Source organism: Euprymna scolopes, chromosome 31 (assembly GCF_053919585.1).
Source record: "Euprymna scolopes isolate OS-2025 chromosome 31, ASM5391958v1, whole genome shotgun sequence".
Lineage (NCBI taxonomy): Eukaryota > Metazoa > Mollusca > Cephalopoda > Sepiida > Sepiolidae > Euprymna > Euprymna scolopes.
Window position 1 is genome coordinate 32949680 of NC_136512.1, and position 21925 is coordinate 32971604.

At 36.9% G+C, this 21925-nt stretch overlaps 1 protein-coding gene across 2 annotated transcripts in view; it reads left to right on the top strand.

Moving 5' to 3' along the window:
• Nucleotides 1-158: 158 nt before the first annotated feature.
• The window catches only part of LOC145255684 (tyrosyl-DNA phosphodiesterase 1-like), a 94316-nt gene continuing 72549 nt past the window's right edge, over nt 159-21925 (top strand). Inside the window, exon 1 of one of the 2 annotated variants that reach the window (XM_080114248.1) lies at nt 159-246. In XM_080114248.1, the coding sequence (XP_079970374.1) occupies nt 196-246 (51 nt within the window). In that variant the 5' untranslated portion in view covers nt 159-195. Of the gene's footprint in view, nt 247-17278; nt 17647-21925 lie in introns of those variants that run through there. The other variant, XM_080114249.1, reaches the window with a different exon arrangement.

The window sequence follows — 21925 nt, forward strand, 5'->3', positions numbered from 1 at the left end:
AATAGTTTCGTAAATTTTATAAACAAAATTATAATAGATTTTATTAATATTTCATTAATAATTAATTTTAGTTTAAGATATTTAATTTAAAATATACATAAAAATATGTTCATGATAAATAAAACTGAGCAAATAAAATACGAAAATAAAATATCTTTTGTGTTTTTAGATGGCGGTAAACAATTGTCTGTTTTGATGACATTTCATGACTTTGTTTTTTTTTTGGATATGTTTTCAAATGCAAAGGTAACTTTTTTTTTTCTTATACCGGACCTTTCTCCTTCTTTCTTCGCATTAAAAAAAAAAAAAAAATAATAAAATAAAATAAATATAGCCTAACTAAGAAAGATGCAACCATAATTCTCTATATTTTGATTTACCAAAACAGCAAACATTGAACGACGTTGTCCGTTCTTTGATACAATTGGGGCGCCGTTGGTAAGTCTGTTTTCTTTTTAATTTTGAGGAGCAAACCACATCGGTGCTTGTTTTCATTGGTGACCTTTTAAACTAACGCATTTAAGGTGAAAACATTGGTACTTGTGCAGTTGTGCATGTGCACTCTTGTCACCGTGCTGAAAGGGTAAATATTATCTTACGCGGTACTCATTGGGCGTTGAGTTCCATGACGACCCCCCCCCCCACCAAAAAAAATAACACATTTTATTGGTCTGTGTTCTGTTGTAGTTAAAGTAAACGGGGTTGTATTACTGTACACATCGATTCGAAAAAAGTTGTCAAAAAACAAATATATAACAAATAAATGTTATCAAAGGCAAGATAAGTTACTTTTCTACCTAACTGGATATATATTTTGTGTTTTTATTCAATGTAACATATTTATTCAGCTCGAAAAACATACAGTGTTTACCGATGTATTGGAAAATTCAAGATGGCGTCTCACACCCTCTTTAACACCGTAAGTTTGGGAAAAGGTGTTATAAATAAAAAACTATACAAAATACTATTAAAAACCCGCCGAATATATGTCAACCTATGTCACGGTAACATATATTGAGCGAGTTTTTAACAGTATTTTAACTGGTTTTTTATTTATAACACCTTTTCCCAAACTTACCGTGTTAAAGAGAGAATCAGACGCCATCTTGAATGTTCCAATAAATCGGTAAACACTGTATGGTTTTCGAGCTGAATAAACATGTTACATTGAATAAAAACACGAAAAATATATCCAGTTGTGTAGAAAAGTAACTTATCTTGCCTTTGATAACATTTATTTGTTATATATTTGTTTTTTGACAACTTTTTCGAATCTGTGTGTACAGTAATACAAACCCAGAGTCTATAGTTTGCCGTGCGTCTCTCGTTGTTAGCTGGTTTATTGTTGTAGAGAGAGAGAGAGTGAGTTTGTGTGTGTATGGAGTGCTTCGTTCAACCTCATCCATTTCATTTTTAAATAACGGGGTCACCATCCATGTTGCGGACCAGGGTATATAAATCCCAATCCCGTTACAAAAGAATAATGAAACGAATGGAATTGAAGGATAAGATAAACGTAGTTTATTTACTGTTGAAAGAATGTTTTAGATATAACATGTGTTCATGTCCGCGCGGGTGTAACCATCATTTGTAGAGGACTGGTATTGTAGAAGGAAAAAGGAAATGTGTTTTCATCTCACGTTCGGGTCACTATCATTTGTTCGCGCGTGGGAAGAGAAGTGAGTAATGTAATGGAACGAGAAATGGCTGTCCATCGTGTAGACAAAGAAGAGGATAGAGGGTTGATGTCAGTTAGCAGTCAGCTACGCGAAGGTGTTCTCAGGGACCAGTAGTAGATAGAGAGAGAAAGAGTGAGAATGTGTACGTACGGTCTGTTAGCTTTTTGTCCCACATAGTAGTAAATGGCGTGAGGTAGGTACGCGGTTGGTCCGTAGACCCAACCAGCTCGAAAGCTGGGCCGAAAAAATGGAGCCGCTTATTGCTTTTTCTTTTATACTCGTTTCCGGAGTGTCTTTTTGCACATGTGTGGATTTCCTTTGAAAGCGGAAGTGACGCTGTCCATGCGCGCGTGTATGTGAGTACATGTGTGTACGTTAACATGTGTATATACACGTGAATGTGAGTGTATGTACGCGAATGTGAATATATGTACGTGGGCGCGTATGTTTGTGTGCGCGTATGTATGCGACAAGTAATATAGCTTGAAATGTGAATGTGTGTTTGTGTGAGACTAGGAAAGGCTCGCACAGTAGTCTCAGGTTCCAGGGGTTCATACCATGCAAACAGTAAATTTGCGACGGGTTTGATTATCAGATTCGTTGTCAGCGACCTCAAATACCGCTAAAAAACAAATTAGAGTGGTCGGTGTTCTGTTGTAGCGTAAGGTAATATTTGGCACTTGTACAGTTTAATCAAGACATACAAAAAAAAAAAAATGAAATATCGAAAAAACGTTATATTGTACGTATCCGTTTTGGACTGAAGATCTCCGAAAAAAAAATTCACTTAATTCGATTGAGTAGTTTTTTTTTTTTTTTACAGCGGAAAAACACGTTTTTATGACAACGCGTTGAATGCAGACATTTTGGAATTTTTTTAACACGCCACGGGGAGATAACTGAATTTAAAGCGCCGGCACCCCCTCCCCATCTTTAATACTAGCTTTTCTTCCTAAACATCGAACCTTTTACCACTGAAAGAATAACGTTATTATTTTGAAAGCCATTCTTAACATGGGGAGGGGAGGGTTTTTGTGATTATTTTGTGCTTCCACCTAACAATTAAATAAAAAAATGGTAAATGTTTATTTTAACTGTAATACAATGCCGGACGTTCTAGTTTGTGGTTTTAGGCGTTATTGAAGTCGCTGAAAACGAATCTGGCATTTAAACCCGCCGCAAATTTACCGTTTACATGGTATTAACCCCATAGCCACTGGGACTAACAAATAAACAAAAAAGAAATACAATAAAAATTGAATTCAACTATAAAATGCTATTCACAAAAGGTATGAAAAAAATAAGTTGAATTTAACTATAAAATCCTATCTAAAAAAAAACACAGAAAAAATATGGTACTTATGCTGAAATAATAACGGTTTTATTTAGAAAGACATGGAGTATTGTGGCGGCCGCCACAACACTCCCCTCCCTTCCCCTCCCCTCATGTAAACAGAATTTATGTGAAATATTAAACGGTTCTTCTACTCTGTTAATGTCGTGCGTTACTTACAGAAAACGTTTAATTAAATTGCAGAAGCACTTGTTAAAAAATTAAAAAAATGAACTACATTTTTATTTTTTAAAAACTTTCTCATTTCAAATGTCTGCTAAAAACTCCTCTGCAATGTGACAAGTCACTTTACTACGCAAACACATCATGTAAGAAAAGCGTTAACGAAAGCGGTGAAATGGCGCAAAATAGTCCCAGGATCCAGAGGTTAATACCATGCAAACGGTAAATTTGTGACGGGTTTAAATGCTAGATTCGTTTTCAGCGGCCTCAATGACCCTAAAAATACAAACTAGAATGGTCGGCGTTGAAGCTTGAATTTAACCCGAAAAAAACTGTTTAAAAAAATGCACAATCATCAAAACTTTATTACATACTTACGTTTCATGGCATATGAAAATTTGTATAAATTCCAAAAATTACGAAAAATAAAACAAAAATCCAGTAGATGTGATAGATGTACTTTTAACAAAATAAAATCAGCCACAAAGGCTCCTGAAAATAAAAATGGAGTACCCTTAATTTGTCAATTTAAATTTATCTCCCTTGTTTGTCATACTGAATTGGTTGCACAACTCTACCTTATTAAAACATACAATAAAATTTGATAATTTGATACATTCTAGTTTTACTTGTAATTATTTTTGTATTGGGTCACTTTTCGTAATCTTTCAAATTTATACTAATTTCGACATGACACGTTGGTACATAATAATGTTTTCACCTGAAATGTGTTGGTTTGAAAGATCACCAATGTTAAAAAGCATCACTACACCATTTCTGACTCAAGCAAAAAATTTTTCTGTCCAGAGTTTAACTAATTAAAAAAAATAAAACAAAAAGAAACAAAACAAAAAACAATATGAATAAAGAAAAAATCCTTTAGCTGCTTCTTTGTGAAAAAAACTGACATAAGAGATAGACCCTGAAGAACATGAAATTTGCAACACTAAGACGCTTACCTTAAATGAATTTCTCGATTCTGTCATTGCCTCATTCCTCCCAATTATAAATGAGAGCAAAAAAAAGGCAGATCCCCTTCCCTAAAAAAAAAAAAAAAAGCGAAAAATAAAAATGCCCCCACTTCCAATCTAAAAACAAACAAACTTTCCTTGCATGGACTCTCCAATAGCGATGCCCACCCCCTCCTAAAATTTTTGAAAATCGAAAAAGAAAACCAGGTTGACTTGTTTTACTTGTAAACAACAATATTCAAAATGGCTACCAGTGAATTTATAAGCAAAGCATTGGAAAATGAAGGTCTTAATATCGAAAGAACTACTTGCCAGTGACAAGTTTAAATGCGATATTCATTCGAAATAGACTCAACTACCCCTAAAAATGAACTCTTTAATTGTAAGTCTTCATTTGGTCTGCCAGGCCACAAATACCCTCTCATTATCAGTTACAAGATTACAATTCAAATCCAGCTTCCTTCAGCTTTCACGAACAGAACGATAAATAGACCTGACCGATTCAAAATCACTACTGGTCTTGAGCAGGTTGTCAACAAGAATTATTGGATAGGATGATAGAAGCTTCATCATAAGTAAACTGTTCAGTATAATCTTTGAGTATGGAACTCAAGAAGAACAGACTCACATTAAAGCTAAAAATAATAGATTTATATGTGAAGGTATGCAGACAATCCCCATCCTTCAGAAAAAAACCCAAAAAAACAAAATCGAGTAGACGAACTTGCAAAAAGGCCTTCCTGAGATCTCCTAGGAGCACCTGATCGTTTTTCCTGAATGCTACTAACAAATCCAATAATTTGGAAGTCAAATTTACACCCGAATATACTTTCATATATTCAGAGAAACAACCGCTCGCATTTTAAACGATCAATTGAAAACTGGATGGAATCTTAGTGGTGAAATCTGTACCTTGTTCACCGGACGATGGGAGATCCAACAATATTTTCCAAAGACTTCCCAAGATACATGTATGCATTCAATAATGTCTATATTTTTCATACTCCTGGAAGAGTCTTTTCTATACATTTCCTTTTTCTCCAGAGAGTTCACCACTCTCTCAAGGAAGGAACATAATTCCACTCCACCTGAGATCTTGTTATCATCCCAAGGCAGATCAACGTGGTATCTCCCCGCCTTCATAATAATAGTTTCTTTAAAAACTTTAATTTTGTTCTCATTATATGATGACAAATCAGAGTCCCTCTCTATACCAACTCAGTCGAGAGAAAAAAAAACTCAATTCCATGTTCAACTGAGGATTTTTCAAAAAGTAGTCCCTAAAGATCAGGAAACAAAATGGTGTGATTCAATACTCCTTCGCTGAAGTAGTTTGAACATTTCGGTAATTCACAGATTGAGCAAGTGAAGGAATGAAAGCCACTTCTTCAAACCTTTTCCAAAAAAACAACTAATTTGTCCGAAAGGAATGATACCATCTGAAGTTTACCAAGCAGGTCTGTCCAGACATTTAATCAAACCAAAATTCTTCAAGCACTGGATCAAATCCAAATTTATAATACCATCCAAGGTGGAATGGTTATTACTTAGATGGAATCTCGCAGTAAAATCTTGTCAAAGCAAAGGCTATTAAATTTCAAATTCAGCTGACCAGTAAACAATGCATTAAAGAAATAGGGCTTTTGAGACCCCAGTTTTAAGGACACTTTGATTTGATGATGATTAATATTTTTTGTACCTATAAAGGTATTTATGGGCATACTAACTGGTTCCGAGGCTATGCACTCAAAAGAACCCAATTTTTTGTACACGGCACTGGAAAAGAAAGAATGTTGGGTCCCAGTGTCTAATAGACAATTCAAATATATGGGGGATCCTTTCTTTTCACTGATACGTGCAGTATGGGACTAATACATTTGTCATGGGCTGACGGTAATGAAGTCTTCCTCATGGAGGATTGAGTAGAATTTGGATACATTGCCAAAAAATTTGAACTCTACAAATAACACTCGGGTAAGGAGATTCCCTTATTCCTGGACAGTTTACCACCTTGTGTGAACCCAAGCAGTTTTTGCATAAATCGAGGTCTGCTGCTTGCTTAAATCTTGAACTGAAAGATTTGAACGTAGAGCAATTCTTTGTTCTGTGTTCAACTTTATTGTGCAATGTTCAGGCTTTATTGTTTTTTCCAGAAAGAGTGGTGTTTTTTGGGAGAATTTCCTTCCTTTGTGATAAGAATTTACTAAAAGGCTTCTTTTTCCCACCTTACTGTTTATCAGACAAAATGGCGGACATTGTTGGCACCCGATTTTCCCGCTGATAATTTCTGGAACGTTCTCAACTATTACTGTGGACGACGGATATTTATCTCTAGTTTGGACATCAATTCTTTCCGAATTTTAGCAGGAATCCTTTTAAATATCACGTGAGCAACTAACTGTCCTGAAGATGAACCTTTCTTAAAAAATTTCCATTAAAGGAGTGGTCAACTACTGCCAATCAACTTGACTCATTCAGTATGATTTCTCAGTTGATCAGGGTTTGTAAATGGGTCAGTATGATGAAGAATTTTTTCACATATTTTATCTCTTATGAAAAATCTTTCCCTGAGGACATTCAAAGCTCTTTCGAATTTCTCCGATTTAATGTCGAACTCTAAGATTAATTTGAAGATTTTTTCCACTTAACTTGGATTTTAATAGAAGCAATTTGTCTGCTTCTAAAGAGGATGTATAGAATTCAAAACAGTTGAGAAATGTTCAGAATGCAAATTTGTTCATGGGGGGGGGGTGATTTGTCTTTGAAAACTTGACACTAGACTTTCAACTTCACCTTAGGAGATTTTTTAACATGCTGATCTCGGGGCCCGTGACGCAGTGAATAGAGACGTTGAATCTCTACGGTTCCAGGTGAGAATTGTCTGACGATAGTGGTTTCAATCCTACCCAAAGCTGGCCAGAGGTTTACTTGGCCAAATCGTGGTGAGACGACAACAACTATGGATTGCAGTAATTGCTGAGAATGCAGTTGGGAGATTTGGAGTTCCTATCCGTCGCGGTCACCACCTGATGAAGGCCAGAGGAATAGTTGGCTGAAACGTCGGGAAACAACATCTAAGAAAAGATGAGGATAATAGTCCGCAATAAATAAATTAATAAATAATACTCATCTCAATAATGAATTCCAATTAAAAAATATATATATGCTGATCTCTTATTCCCCGGTTCCAAACCTGCTCTTCAAACTTAGCAATATTCTCTCGTATATCCTGTGCAAACGCCAAATCTTCCTGGCAAATCACAACTCGCTCATCTACCATACATTTAGTCAATATCTGGTCCACGAGAGCTTCTCTTTTAACGTCAGATGCATAAGCACTTATTATTGATGGAAACACATCAGACTCGTTCAATTTCATGAGGGTTGCTTCAATTTGAAGTTTTTTTGCCACCAACATCCCTTCTAGGTCCTTTTCAAGCAGAAGCCATTTTGAACTAAACCAGCAGCTGTAATAAGCTTAACTTTGAAGCCGATATCAATTTCTTATAACATATAATGTTTAACAATTTAACCCTAATTAACAAGTACAGACCGATACAAAATATCTGAAATGCATTAAAAATTAAAACAATTAAAGTTTAAGAACTAGATAACATAATCTAAATGTAAAATGTTTTTGATGGGGGTATGAGACGAATGGATTCGCCAATCATTTTTATAACCAACGGCTGTGCTAAACAACCAATCAAAACGTCACAAAATTATTATAAAAATCGTCGAATTTTGGATTCAATCAGTTCGCCATTTGCTACGTCACGGACCGCATTTAATTCTTCGCCGCCATCTTGGTTACTGATCTGAACTATGCCGCCATCTTTGTTCAACATAATATCTCAGAACTTAAGAGGTTAACTACGCGACGGACCGCATTTGATTCTTGGTCGCCATCTTCGTTACTGATCTGAACTACGCCGCCATCTTTGTTAAACACAATGTCTCAAAACTTAACACTAAATATTTATTTGATTTTATAATTTTTTTATAAAGGCAAAGTTTTGAACATTAACCATTTCAAACTAGAAAGATATTTTTTTAACTAGAGTTTTTATTATCGATCAAACAGTTTAAACATTTAAACATGTATATATTATTTTTTAAGGTTTAATCATTATTAAACAACATTTATATTCAAAAGTCAAACAATAAATTTATATATATACTAGACTAACTGTAACCCGTTGGGTCAGTATGCTATAATAGCTATGGAATTCATGTATGAGCGTGACATTTGTGACGTAAAGAAAATAGTTTTTTTTTAACATAACAGAAACATTTCTATGAAAATATATTAAAATGAAAAAAGAATATAGATAGATTTCTATAAAAAAAAATTTAGTTACTGAATTATAAGTGGTTGGCCATACTTATAGGTAAATGTGCACTGAACAGATACCAGAATACTAAATTAAAATTTTGATATGTCTGCTTTTTTTAAATTTTTTTTACATTGTTCATTTCTGTAAGTTATTTCAAACACCCCACTCTTCCCATGTTAAATAATAATTTCGAAATAATAACGTTAATATTTCAGTATCCCAATTGTTCTTTTTTTTTTTTGCGTTTAAATTATCCAAATAAACAATTGTTAATACTGTCTGCTTTTTTTTTTTTTACATCGTTCATTTCTGTATTACGTTTAAGTTATTTTAAACCCCACTCTTCCCATGTTAAATAATAATTTCGAAATAATAACGTTAATATTTTAGTGTGCATGTCATGTGTGCATGCGCAACCGGATGTCGTAAACCGGAAAGTGGGTTACATACATCGTTACAAGGTCATTTGAGTTTTATAATTATATAGAAAATTTATATATATATATATATATATATATATAAAATTTTTAATACTAAATTAGTATTGAGGAACAATCTAGTTGCTTCTGGTAAATTGCAGAATAAATGCTTTTGCACTGAATCACACAATTATTATTATTATTATGAAATAAATAAGCAGAATGCACACTTATAAATCACTTTTTTTTTCTTTTTTTTTTTTTTTATTACATTTTCACCCCAAACAAGGCACATTGCCACTTTGGTGTAGGGGGCTACTATCAGGGGAAACATCTACTGGGGTACTATGTAGGGATTAGGGCAGCGAGATGTTGGTTCACGTTGCACTTGAACTTATGCATGTCAGTACAGTTGGGGAAGCAGTGACCTGGAATGGAATTCCAAAGTCTAGCTGTTCTGGGGAAGAAACTACTGGAGTAGAAAGATCTTTTACATCTAGGGATCTCTACAGTGTGGGGGTGGGATTTTGCAGCTTGTCGGGTCTGTCGAGGGTGTTCACGTCGTGGGGGCACAAGTGCTTGCAGTTCTTCAGAGCATTCACCATTATAATACTTGTAGAACAGGCAGAGGGATGCAACGTTTCGACGATGGGACAGAGGCTGAAGTTTAGATGCCAGTTTAGGGCCTATCAGATTTGCGACTCTCTTTTGAACCCTGTCAAGGAGCGAGAGACTAGTAGCCGATGCACCGGCCCAAATATGACAGCAATACTCCATACATGGGCGAATAGTGGCCTTATAGAGGTACAGGATACTTTCGGGTGTTAGAAGCTTTCTAGCACGGTAGAGAGAGCCCACCTTCCTTGCAGCGGCCCTGGCAATGCCCTCGATGTAATTGTTCCAACTCATGTTTCCTGTGAACGTTAGGCCAAGGAGCTTGAGAGACGTACTCTCAGATAAAGAGTCGTTGGCCATTGCTATAGGTGGTAGAGAAGGTTTCTTGTAATTATTGAATGAAACCAGTTTTGTCTTGGTGGCATTGAACGTTACCATCCATTTTTCTCCCCATTCCACTACTGATTGGAGGTCATCCTCTAGTGTTTCTGCCATTACTTTAGATATATGTTCATTTGTTTTCCTGTCGTGCCTGCTATAGAGTGTGGTGTCATCAGCATATATACCCATCTCAGAGGCAATTTTGTCGGGGAGGTCATTTATGAATATCAGGAACAGCAGAGGTCCAAGGATAGAACCCTGGGGCACTCCCACATTTATATCATATTGTTTAGATGTACGACCGTCGAGGACAACCTGGAATTTTCTCTTATCTAAGAAGGATTTAATTATGTTAAGTATTCTACCAGTGATACCGTAAGATCTAATCTTCCTGAGGAGACCCTCATGCCATACCCTGTCAAAAGCCTTAGATATATCTAGAGCTACCGCTCTGCCCTCTCCCGCTTTGTCCAGTGAATGGTATATGCGTTCAGAGATTACAGTGAGGATGTCTGCCGTGGAATGGGCTTGTCTAAATCCATATTGATGGTCGGTCAGAAGTTTAGTATCTGTAAGGTGCTGGACTAGAGCATGGTTAATTAAGGTCTCAAATATTTTGGCAAAAAGTGGGAGGAGGCTAATAGGGCGATAATTTAATGGGTCAGTTCTTTCACCAGAATTCTTGAATACTGGTACTACAAAAGCGGTTTTCCAACAGCTCGGAAAGCAAGATTCATTAAGGCATTTGTTGTAGAGTTTGGAGAGAACTGGAGCTACTTCGGCTGAGCACTTTTTTAATAGCACAGCTGGGATGAGGTCGGGTTCACATGCTTTGGAAGTGTCAAGGTTTTTTATGATAGCATGCACCTGAGCAGGGGTGATTTTCAGATCGTCTAGCGGGGCGTCTGTCCGCATAGGAAATTGAGGTAGGGGGTGGTTTAGAGGGTCCAGTGTGGAGTTTGAGGCAAATCAACTGGCAAGCATGTTAGCCTTCTCGGTTGCTGAGCAAAGAACCTCGTGATTGTTAGTTAGTGGGGGAATTGTTGATTGCCCATTATTTACTACACTGTTGTAGATTTTCCAGAAGTCACGAGTTCCTAGTTTTTGTGCTTCGATGCGTTTTTTAGTGGTTTCCGTAAATTCCCTCTTAGCTGTCGCTATTTCTTTCTTAACGTTACTTCTAGCTTCTATGTACTTCTGTCTGTTTGAACTGGACTTATGTCGGTTAAACCTGCGGAATGCATGCTGCCTTTGAGCAATGGCAGTTGCGCAAGTTGAAGTAAACCATTGGGGAGAGTGGGGCTTGCTATAGAATTTCCGCATGGGAACATGCGCTTCGATTGCAGTTTTGAACCATTCAGTGGTCTCGGTTGCACACTGTTCAGCAGGAAGAGAAAAAATATTTCCCCATGGGGCGTCTCTGATAAGATCTCTGATAGCTTCCCAGTCAGCCTTTTTATAATATCTCGTTGTTTTGAGCACTGGCTCTTCAGTTTTGGGTCTAGAGTTTAGGGCGATTTCAACCATTATCACCGCATGATCAGCGTTCCCAAGTGGGCTGTCGGCTTTCGTTACACAATCATCAGGAACTGTGGTCAAAAACAGATCTAATAGTGATGCGTGTTGTTCTTCCTGATCAGGGAAGCGGGTTGGAAAAGTAACAATTTGCGATAGGGAGTGAGATACAGAGAAGCTATGAGTTGCGCTGCCTGCTGCATCTGTGTAAGTAGAGAATCCAAGCCAGTTTTTGTGATGGACATTAAAGTCGCCAAATACATGTACTTGGGCGCTAGTGTCGAAGGAGAGTGCTGTATCTATGCTGTCAGATACTTTGTTTATTATGATGCAGTCTTGGGTCGAGGGAGAGCGGTAGAGAAAGTAAAAGTAGCTAATGTTGTGTTGCATGATTAGTCTAAAGCACATAAAGGCTTGATCATCCGTTTCTAGGTTTGTTTCTCTAGTCAAGGGAAGGGTATTACGAATGTAAACTCCAAGCCCGTGCATATGTTTGTCAGAGTCCTTACGGCAGAGTGGGAGATATCCAGGCATGTTAAAGTAGTTAGAGGGGATGGAGGAGTGTAGGTTAGTCTCACTTAGTGCTAAGATATCCGGGGTATTTGTTAGGAGAAATGCTTCAACATCAGCTAAATTAGTTCTAAGCCCACGGATATTTGTGAATGCAAGCCTCAAGGGAGGAGGCAAGTTGGATTTGTTTGACCCTAAGCCTGGTTTAAGCTTATTTTTAGATTGTACTGTCATCATGTTTTTTAACGAGTTTCAGTTAGGTTAGGGGAAGCTGAACAGGAGGTTATGCAGAATATCACACATGCATCACAAGTAGACCATCAGCTGACCCTCCATCAACTAGGACTGTGGCCTCAGGAAAGCCCACCGGGGATGAGTGCAGGGTCCCTTTCCATGCGCGCCATGGCACTGCAAACAACCCGATATTATTCAACTGTTGATGGAGCAGCCGCTCTAAGCGCTACCAAAGAGTTAGGGCACCTGTACTACCAGTCGGAAACAGCAGCCTGTAACTGTCAATCCGGTACCCTCAACCCATCAGAGGAAGGTCAACCCAATCTAATTGCTCAGGCATATGTGGTACTCAAGCATTCTCAAGTGCCCAGCTTTAGGGGTGGGGTGTGTCGGGAGTGGGGAAACGGCGTTCATTGCCCTAGACAAGAAACAAGATCTACCACTGGGTGTTTCTGTCGAATCACTGTGATAGTATCTCTGCGCCTGACTAATAGGCAAAGAAGGAGTATGGAAGCCGGGCGATAGGCAGGACCTATCTACTCCTTAAGCATTTTAGGTTTGCAAACCAAAATCTCTCGTGTGAATAAAATTCACACAAGAGATAAACCAGAAAAGGACAGAAAATTCACAAATGCTAAGACACTTGAATGAATTTCTCAATTCTGTTTGTGCTTGCACAAGCAATATGTTTTTGCGTACTGATTGGTCTGGTTGAGACCTCTCCAAGTAATCTGATTTTTTTTTTAATGATTTTTAGCGATTTACTATTAATCATAAGCCATTACAAGGCTAATTTTGATCTATATTTCTGGAGAGGTTGTTAAGGGTGGGAAAAACTTCTTTGCTCATTTATAAAAAATATTATTCATTGAAAGTGGTTTATAAGAGTCAATGTTCATTTGATTTTGTATTAGAAAAGTAGTTCAGTGAGAAAGATTGGGAATATTTCAATGATTAAAGTTTTTCTGCAATCGATAATAAGTCAGTGAGTTGTGTGTGTCTGTGTGTACGCTAACGTTTGTGTGTGCGTTAGTAGAGAGATGTTGCAGAGATTAGCACCTAATGAGAGGCGCCCTAGATCCATAGACTCTGGTCAACTGAGTTCCACTGTTTTATTGAAAAAAAATCCGGCTTTTTAACGGATTTAGGTAGCACCCAGAAAAACTATCTATATATATTAAAGGCAAAAGTGGCGCACGCGTTTTTGCATGTCCAGCAAAGGTTTTTTCGGGGTGGGGGGGGGGTGGGGGTTCTTGAGAAGGTTACTATTTTTTACAACTTTTTATATGCTGCCTAGATTATAATATCTACGATTGTTGAATGAAGGTTGTCTCCACATTTATTTTGAGCGAGTTTAAAAAAAAAAAACTGGTTTCAAGTGTTTGTTTGTCTTTCTCGTATAAATAAAGTGAAACTGAATCGAAACAAAGCGAATCGCTGGCCTTCATGGCCGACACGCCTTGAAAGCAATTAGCTTGGATCAATGTGGGGAAAACCCTTCATATCAGACAATTGCTATTCATTTGATAGTTCCCCTTTTTCGGGGGAGCTTGGTTTCCTGAACATCGATAATAAATGAAACGGCAGAAAACTGAACTGGCTTCCAGCCAATGCTCATTTGTGCACCTGCGTGAACTCATCCACTTAGCAAGTCAACGTTTTGATTGACATCGCTAAATTTGAATGCTTTTCACCTCCTATGGCCTCGTAGCGTAGCAGTAAGATGTCACGTTTTCTTTCACTTTCTTTTCCGCTTTCCTGCCTACTAACACATTTTTTTTCTTTTACACCTCCAAACACCTGCGCAACACCGGATACCCTCTCCCTGCTAGTCTATAAATATAAAAGCGAAAATGTATGTATGTATGTATGTATATGTGTTCGCTTTTTCTGTATGTCTACAAAAGGCTTTTTTCAGAGAAGCGGTCGGTCGGTTCACAATTTTTTAAAACTTTTTATATCACATATAAATCGTAATATCTCACAGTTAACAACAAAGCTCGCCTGTCTATTTAATTTGCTCGATTTCGGAAAGATAAATATCCAACATTTGTCGCTCGCTGCATGTGGGTTAGTCTTTTTCCTATAACATCTTGGGAAAATAAAAATCCCGCAGTCAAACTTGACCTCATTAACTCATTAAAACGGGCATCTGCCAAATCCAAGTAATTAAGTAAATTCAAACATGTTTCCGTTAGCATATCGCGGTCGGGCAATGGTTAACGTCGCACGTTTTTTTTTTTTTCATACTTTAATTTACAACTTTGCCTTAACGGTTCGGCTTCGATCCTCATACTTACTTTTTTTACCCCCCCCCCTGGAGTTTCCACACACACCTCCAAACACCCGGGCAACGCTGGGTACCCCCCGCTAGTCTATATATATAAAAGCAAAAATGTGTGTTTGTGCATTTTGTGTATGTCCGCAAAAGGCTTGTTTTTTTTTCGGGAAGAGATCAGTTGGCTCGCTCCTTCTTAAAACTTTTTATATCACGTCTAAATCATAATATCTATAAGTCAACAACGGGGGTCGCCTGTCTATTTAATTTGCCCGACTTTGAAAAACTAAACATTCCACATTTTTGGATTGCCCCGTGTGGATTCGGCTTTTTTGTGTAAAAGCGAAACTAATTCGAAGCTTAACACCGGTCCTAGCGCAATCGCCGGAAATGTCCAAAAGCAATCAGCTTTGATCAATGCGGAGTTTCTCCTTATATCAAACAATTGCTATTCAATTTCGACAATCCCCTTTTTATGGGGAGCTGGTTTTCCTCCAACATCTTGTGGAAGCAAAAATAACTTCCCCGCAGTAAATAAAAAGCTGCCTCGCAGTGAAAGTTGACCTCATTAAGTCATTAAGTATGGACACCTACCAATTCTTAATATTTAAATAAATTCAAACATCTTTCGTGCTGGCTCAGCGATTAATGTTGCATGTTTTTTTTTCACACTGTATTTTCCAACTTTGCATCACGGCTTCGGGTTCGATTCTTCCTACTTACCTACCAAAACTTTTTTTAACCCCCTCCCCCTCCCGACACAAACACCAAGGCAAGAATTCTTCGCTTATTCTTTTGTTTTGATTTACCCAAAACCACACACACCTCGAAACAGGCAACGCTGGGTACCCCCGCTAGTCTATAATATAAATCTCACCTGTCTGTTTAAATGTATGTATGTATGCATGTATGTATGTTTGTATGTCTGCCTAAAACTTTTGAATTAGACCATGGATTTTCACGAGATCAGTATCATTTTTAAGCTTGACGTCTCAGACAATAAATATCGAAAAATTGGTCAAAAACATTAATTCCTTCACCCTCAACTGGGCAGTTTTCTGCAAGAAGGGATCGATTTTTTTGCGAGCCATTTTTGCAAGTCATCGTATTGGTTGGATTGACTTTGCTTAATTTTAACGTTCCGAACTTCCGGTCGCGTCATGGAGTATGGGTAACACTTCAGGTTTTCTTTCACTTTCTTTTTCGCCTTTGCGTCACGGTTTCAAGCCTGCCTGATTACTACTTTTTTTTTTTTTTTGTTCAACACGCACCTCCAAACATCCGGGCAATGCTGGGCACCCAGGCTAGTTTCGAATAAATTCAGAAAGTTCTCTGATTGATCCAAAATATAATTATTGTTTTTTATTCAGGATAGTGTATGCACAGATGATGTACATACAAACGAATTTACGCATTTTGATTTTGGATGTCAATGTGTAAACATTGGACGCTACAAATGAAAAGTTTGCATGGAAGAAAAACCTCCAAAAAACCCCTCTTTTTACACAACAACAAAAGGTTTATTCACTTCGAAGAAAGTGGGACAGTGTCCGAGCAAGGAAAATAAACGGTTGAAAGTTTGGTGGTCAGTCACCAGTTATTTTAGGCGAATATTGTCAATGCTGAAGCGTCCAGTGGACAGGGACATGAGAGAGAAAGAGAAGGGATGTCTTTGATGCTTCCTGGGTTCTCTCTGCTGATGGTGTTTCACAAAAAGAAGAAATTTCTCAGCAGACATGCAATCCCTCTGCAAGCTGATTGGTCAGAGTCTGACCAAATTGCCTAGCAGGGACATTAATTCGCAAGAGAAAATAAATCTTTTATGACTAGTTAAAGACTTTCTTTGGAGGGGGGGGGATTGAATTTTCCCACATTAAAAACCGAATTTGTGTCCACCTCTGTCCTTGTGGGGAGGCAAGTAAATAAAGACAAAGAGAAATTCTTCATGCCTAGAACAAATTTGATGTTGTTCTATACGAATTGCCCCTTTTTGGGAACTAGATATATCCCACCTAGAAAAGAACAAGCAAAAAAACAAAAAAACAATCATATTTGTTTTGCTTTTTTTTCTATTAAATCGATGTCCGTTCCCCCTTTGAACTGACATGTGTTGATATTTTACCAGCACGTGTCCCTTCTCCCGTTGTTATTGAACAGGCGCATGTTTCACCGTTCATTGCTATTTGACCAGCAAGTATTCTCCCCCCACCCGACTACCTCGGAGTTCGTTGCTATTCGACCGACATGTAATCCCCCACCCCCTTCGTTGCTATTCGACCGGCGTGTAACACCCCTTCCCCACAGCATTCATTGCTATTCGGTGTAATCCTCCTCCTCCTCCTTCGGCGTTTGTTGCTATTCGACCGACGTGTAATCCCCTCCCCCTCAGTGTTTCTAGCTATTCGATCGGCGTTAATTCCACCTCCTTCAGCGTGCTTTGCTATTCGACCGGTGTTATAACCCCCCCCCCCCCCAGCTTTCTTTGCTATTCGACCGACGTTAATTCCCCCCCCCCCTTCAGCGTTATTTGCTATTCGACCGGCGTTAATTCCCCCTCCCCTTCAGCTTTCTTCGCTATTCGACCGGTGTAATTCCACCCCCTTCAGTTCTTTGCTATTCGACCGGTGTAATCCCCCCCCCCCCCTTCAGTGTTCTTTGCTTTTCGACCGGCGTTTTTTGCTATTTGACCGGCGTTAATTCCCCCTCCCATTCCGCGGTTTTTGCTAATCGACTGGCGTTAATTCCCCTTCCCCTTCAGCGTTCTTCTCTATTCGACCGGTGTTAATTAATCCCCCCATCCCCCTCGCCCCACCTGTCAGCGTTCTTTGCTATTCGACCGGTGTTTATTCCACCTCCCCTTCAGCGTGTTAATTCCCACGCTTCTTCACTATTCGACCGGCGTTAGTTCCCCTTCCCCTTCATATACTTTGCTATTTGACCAACGTTAATTACCCCCTCGTCTTCAGCATTCTTTGCTAATCGACCGGCGTTGGTTCCCCCTCCCCTTCTGCGTTCTTTTGCTATTCGACCGGCTTCAGCGCCTTCGTTCGTTGCATGCGTGTCGTCGATTGCTGAGGTTCGCAGTTAACGGCGAACGATCGTCTCGCATCTTCCCTTACTTATATCTATATAAGTCTAGCATCTTTTATTTTTTTTTTGGTGTTTGTTTTTTTCTTCAAAATCTGCAGCAGGTAAGTCTTTTTTATTTTTATTTTTTTTTTTTAAATTTATTTAAATATCATCTTCTCATGGTTTTAAATCCGCTTTTTTCTTCGTTTCTTGAAATTACGTCGAACTTTTTCTCACCATATTGTAGACGACACATATCGGCATGAAAACAGACCATTAACAAAAAATGCCAGACATTTTTAATTTTTAAATTTATTTTACAATAAAAACTTTTTTTATCATTGACATTAATTATGAATTTATTTTTATTTTCTCAAGAATTAATTTTTTTTTTTATCAGAAAATAAAATATCACTTTAAAAAATTGCCTACGTAACTAGTATTACTTTTTTTTTCTTCTCTAAGTTCTATAGGCTTTCTTAAAGATCAGAGCACCCCTGTGTTTACATAGGCTTTCTTCGGTCTGGTCGACTGGACGAAAAAAAAAAATGTCGTTATTTGAGCTTTTATAATAATAAAAAATATTTATCAAACGAGATGTTACATTTTTAATCAAACATCATACAAACGTGGGATGAAGTTTTATTTTATTTTTTTTTTCGTTCAGCTGACAGAACCGCAGAGTAGAGCCCTCCGAAAGGCTTTGTCAACACAGTTGTCACAGGGATGCTGATTTTGTTGTATAATAATGAAATTTAAGTTGCGATACAGAAGCATAGGCGACTCTATGTGCGACTGTACCGGTGTCAGATGAAAACCTAGCCTCGGTGTGAAAATATTCCGATTACCAAACTGGACTTCTTGTTTCAGTTTTTTAAATAAACAAATTGACATAAAAGAAAATCTGTGAAACTTTTGAACACGTTTTTATTATTTATAAATATATTTTACAGATTTATTTTAAACTAAAACAGGAAGTCCGGTTTGGTAATCTGAACATTTTCACATCGAATATGCTTCTGGATCGCCAATTAATTTCTGTTACTGTTAGTGTTAACTTAATATACTTTTTGCATTTATTTATTATTTATTTAACATTGTGTCAAGATCTTGGGCGAAATTGACTTTTAACGGTCCCTAAACATGTAACGGTAGCAGTGTCAGAAATTTCGTGAAAATAGTGAATAATTCCACCCCATCTTTCCAAGCTTATAACTCCTCGAAAAATGTAATTCAAGCCCTAATTTTTTTTTCAATTAAAGGAGTAAGGACCAAGGTTTTATTTAAAAAAAAAAAAAAAAAAAAACAATGTGTTTTTTTTTTTTTAAAAAGGTTTTAAACTTCGGACTTTACAGGTAAATTTCTAAAAAACTGATTTTTTTTTTTGTTTTAAATTTGAATATATTATTTATTGACCTTTTCTCTTCAATTTGTGATATATAAACCTATTAAACATAAATTAATTATTTACTTTTTAATAGACATTTCAAAATGAGAGGCGTAAATTATTCCACCCCCTATCTTTCTAAGCTTATAACTCCTCGAAAAATGTAATTCAAGCCCTAATTTTTTTTTCAATTAAAGGAGCAAGGACCAAGGTTTCATTAAAAAAAAAAAAAAAAAGACAAAAAGAAAAAATGTGTTCTTATAAAATAAGGTTTTAAACTTCGGACTTTACAGGTAAATTTCTAAAAAACTGATTTTTTTTTTTGTTTTAAATTTGAATATATTATTTATTGACCTTTTCTCTTCAATTTGTGATATATAAACCTATTAAACATAAATTAATTATTTACTTTTTAATAGACATTTCAAAATGGGGGGGGCGTGAAAATGGGGGGGGCGTGAAAATGGGGGGGCGTGAATTTAAAAAAAACGTTTGTCTAAAATATTATATTCGGTTTATTGGAAAGAACATAAAATTTCACATTGACCCTGAAAATATCGTAAAAATAGAATCAATAGAAAAATTTTGATAGATTTTTAAAATTTAAAAATTTAAAAATATTGAGTTTAAAAATTGAAAAATATTGAGTTCGGAAAATTCATTACTGTTTTAAAAAAAAAATAAAAATATTTTTATTACTTTTAAAACAACTGTAATAGTTTATTTTGGAAGTATAATCCATAAAGAAAATAAATAACCCACTTTTAACAGAGAAATTACGAGATTTTTATATTGTATTCGCAGTTTCGTGTTAGGGGTGTCAAAAATTCCTACAAAAATTCTGATACTGCTAATGTAACGGGGAACGGTCCCAAACAATTTATTGTATAATGTTCTTGAATGATCAAACTTTAGAATGAAAATAACACTATTAAAAGTTACGGTACAAATCCAGAATTATTAAAAACAAAAATACAAGAAAAAATATTTATGATATACGTACCCGTTATAGAACGGAAATATTATATTTAAAAAATCACGTAAATTGATGAAGTAAATTTTTTTTTTTATCTAAGAAAATCAAATTTTGGTACTCATGCCATGCAGAGAGTGATCCGTGCTGATGAAATAATAAAGTTATTATTTAAAAAGCCATTCTTAACATGGGGAGGGTGTTTTGTACCTATTCTGTACTTTAACCTTACAATTGAATAAAAAAAACATATAAAACTTTAATTAAACGTATAAATACGATTTCAAAAATAGTGCTGGCTGATCACTCTCTGCATTAGCACCCAAATTTTATAGGTACGGGCAAAAATGGCCGAATAAAGATGGGGGACCTCCTAGTTTTGAAAGCCGATTTATCATAATTTTTTTCTAAGTTTCCGACTACTTTTGGATTGTATTTGGAAGATTAAAGACTAAAGCTAATTTCCAAAAGGAAAAAAATATTTGTACACGTGTGTGTGTGGGGGGGGGGGAAGTTATGAAAAATGTTTTCACGGCGAGTTAACCAATTCAACTAAATTTTGAAGTTAAATAAATTCATTGTAAAAATCCTTTAAAAGATAAATTAGTTTTCTGACTCTATTTCAAAGATAATTAGTGAAGTCCTAAGACATTGAATTAAATTAAAAACAAACAAACAAACAAACCCTTGTTTGTACAAAAGAATAGCTTAATTAGCCCAAAAAATTCTGCACTTCGCAAAATCGCAAGTTTTGTAAACACGGATTATACGGAAGCCCAAAATTTCAGCCAGTCGAAAGGCTGTGTGAAAATGACGTCATGTAATTAAAAGGAGGTAGAGGTGCTAGTTTTCTTCTCCCCCCCCCCAGATGTGCATTCGTACATTCCTATCCTGAACGTTTGTATCATTTTTACTATTTTTTTAATGTATCGATTGCAGAAAATAGAATCTCAGGATTTCTTGAAGATTTATAATAGTGTGATGAATAATGGACACTCAACAATTCTCCAACTATCCAACAACCATGAGGTCGTTTGCATGGCAACTGAGAAAGCTGGCTTACTTGCCCGGTGGTTTGCCTCCAACTCCACCTTAGACCCCACAAACCACTCCCTCTCAAATTTCCCTTTGTGGACAGAAGCCACACTCGTAGATCTGAAAATCATCCCTTCTCATGTCCATAATGTCATAAAAAACCATGACACCTCTAAGGTATGTAGGCATGATCTCATCCCTGCCATAGTGATTAAGAAATGCTCAGATTCTCCAAACCCTTCAACAAATGCCTAACTAACTCTTGCTTCTTCGTTAGCTGAAAAAATCGTTTCAATTGTACCAGTATTCAAGAATTCTGGTGAAAGAACTCATTCAATTATTTCCCCATCAATCTCCAGCCCCTCTTCACTAAAATCTTTGAGTCTGTAATTAATCAAGCACTAGTCCACCATCTAAGCTTCTTTCTAACCGACACTATGGATTTAGGCAAGCTTGTTCTACTACAGATATTTTAAACGTCCTCTCTATCAGATTCTTCCTAAACAAGAGAAAAATTAAAGTTGCCTTCGAGGGCCGTATGTTTAAACAACATGATATTAATGCGGGTGTGCCTCAGGTGTTTATCCTTGGACATTTATTATTTCTAATTTTCATAAAGGACCATTACTCCTGATCTTAAATGGAACACGTATATCAAATCTGTTGCCAAGGCCGCTGGAAAAATGGTGGGATCTTTCTATCGATCCAGTAGATATCTCACTGCTGATGCTATTCTCTATCTATATAAGAGCCAGGTACGTCCAAGGATGGAATACTGTTGCCACATCTGGGCAGGAGCTGCTAGAAAGGACTTGTCCTGCCTTGATAGAGTTCAAAATAGACTTCGTAGCCTCGTAGGAGATGTCCTTTTCTCCTCCTTACAACCTCTATCTCACAGAAGAGATGTTGCGAGTTTGTCTCTGATGTATCGTTATTTTCATGGAAAGTGTTCAACTGAGCTTCAATCTATGGTCCCCCCTCGCCAAACTTTCACAAGAAACACTTG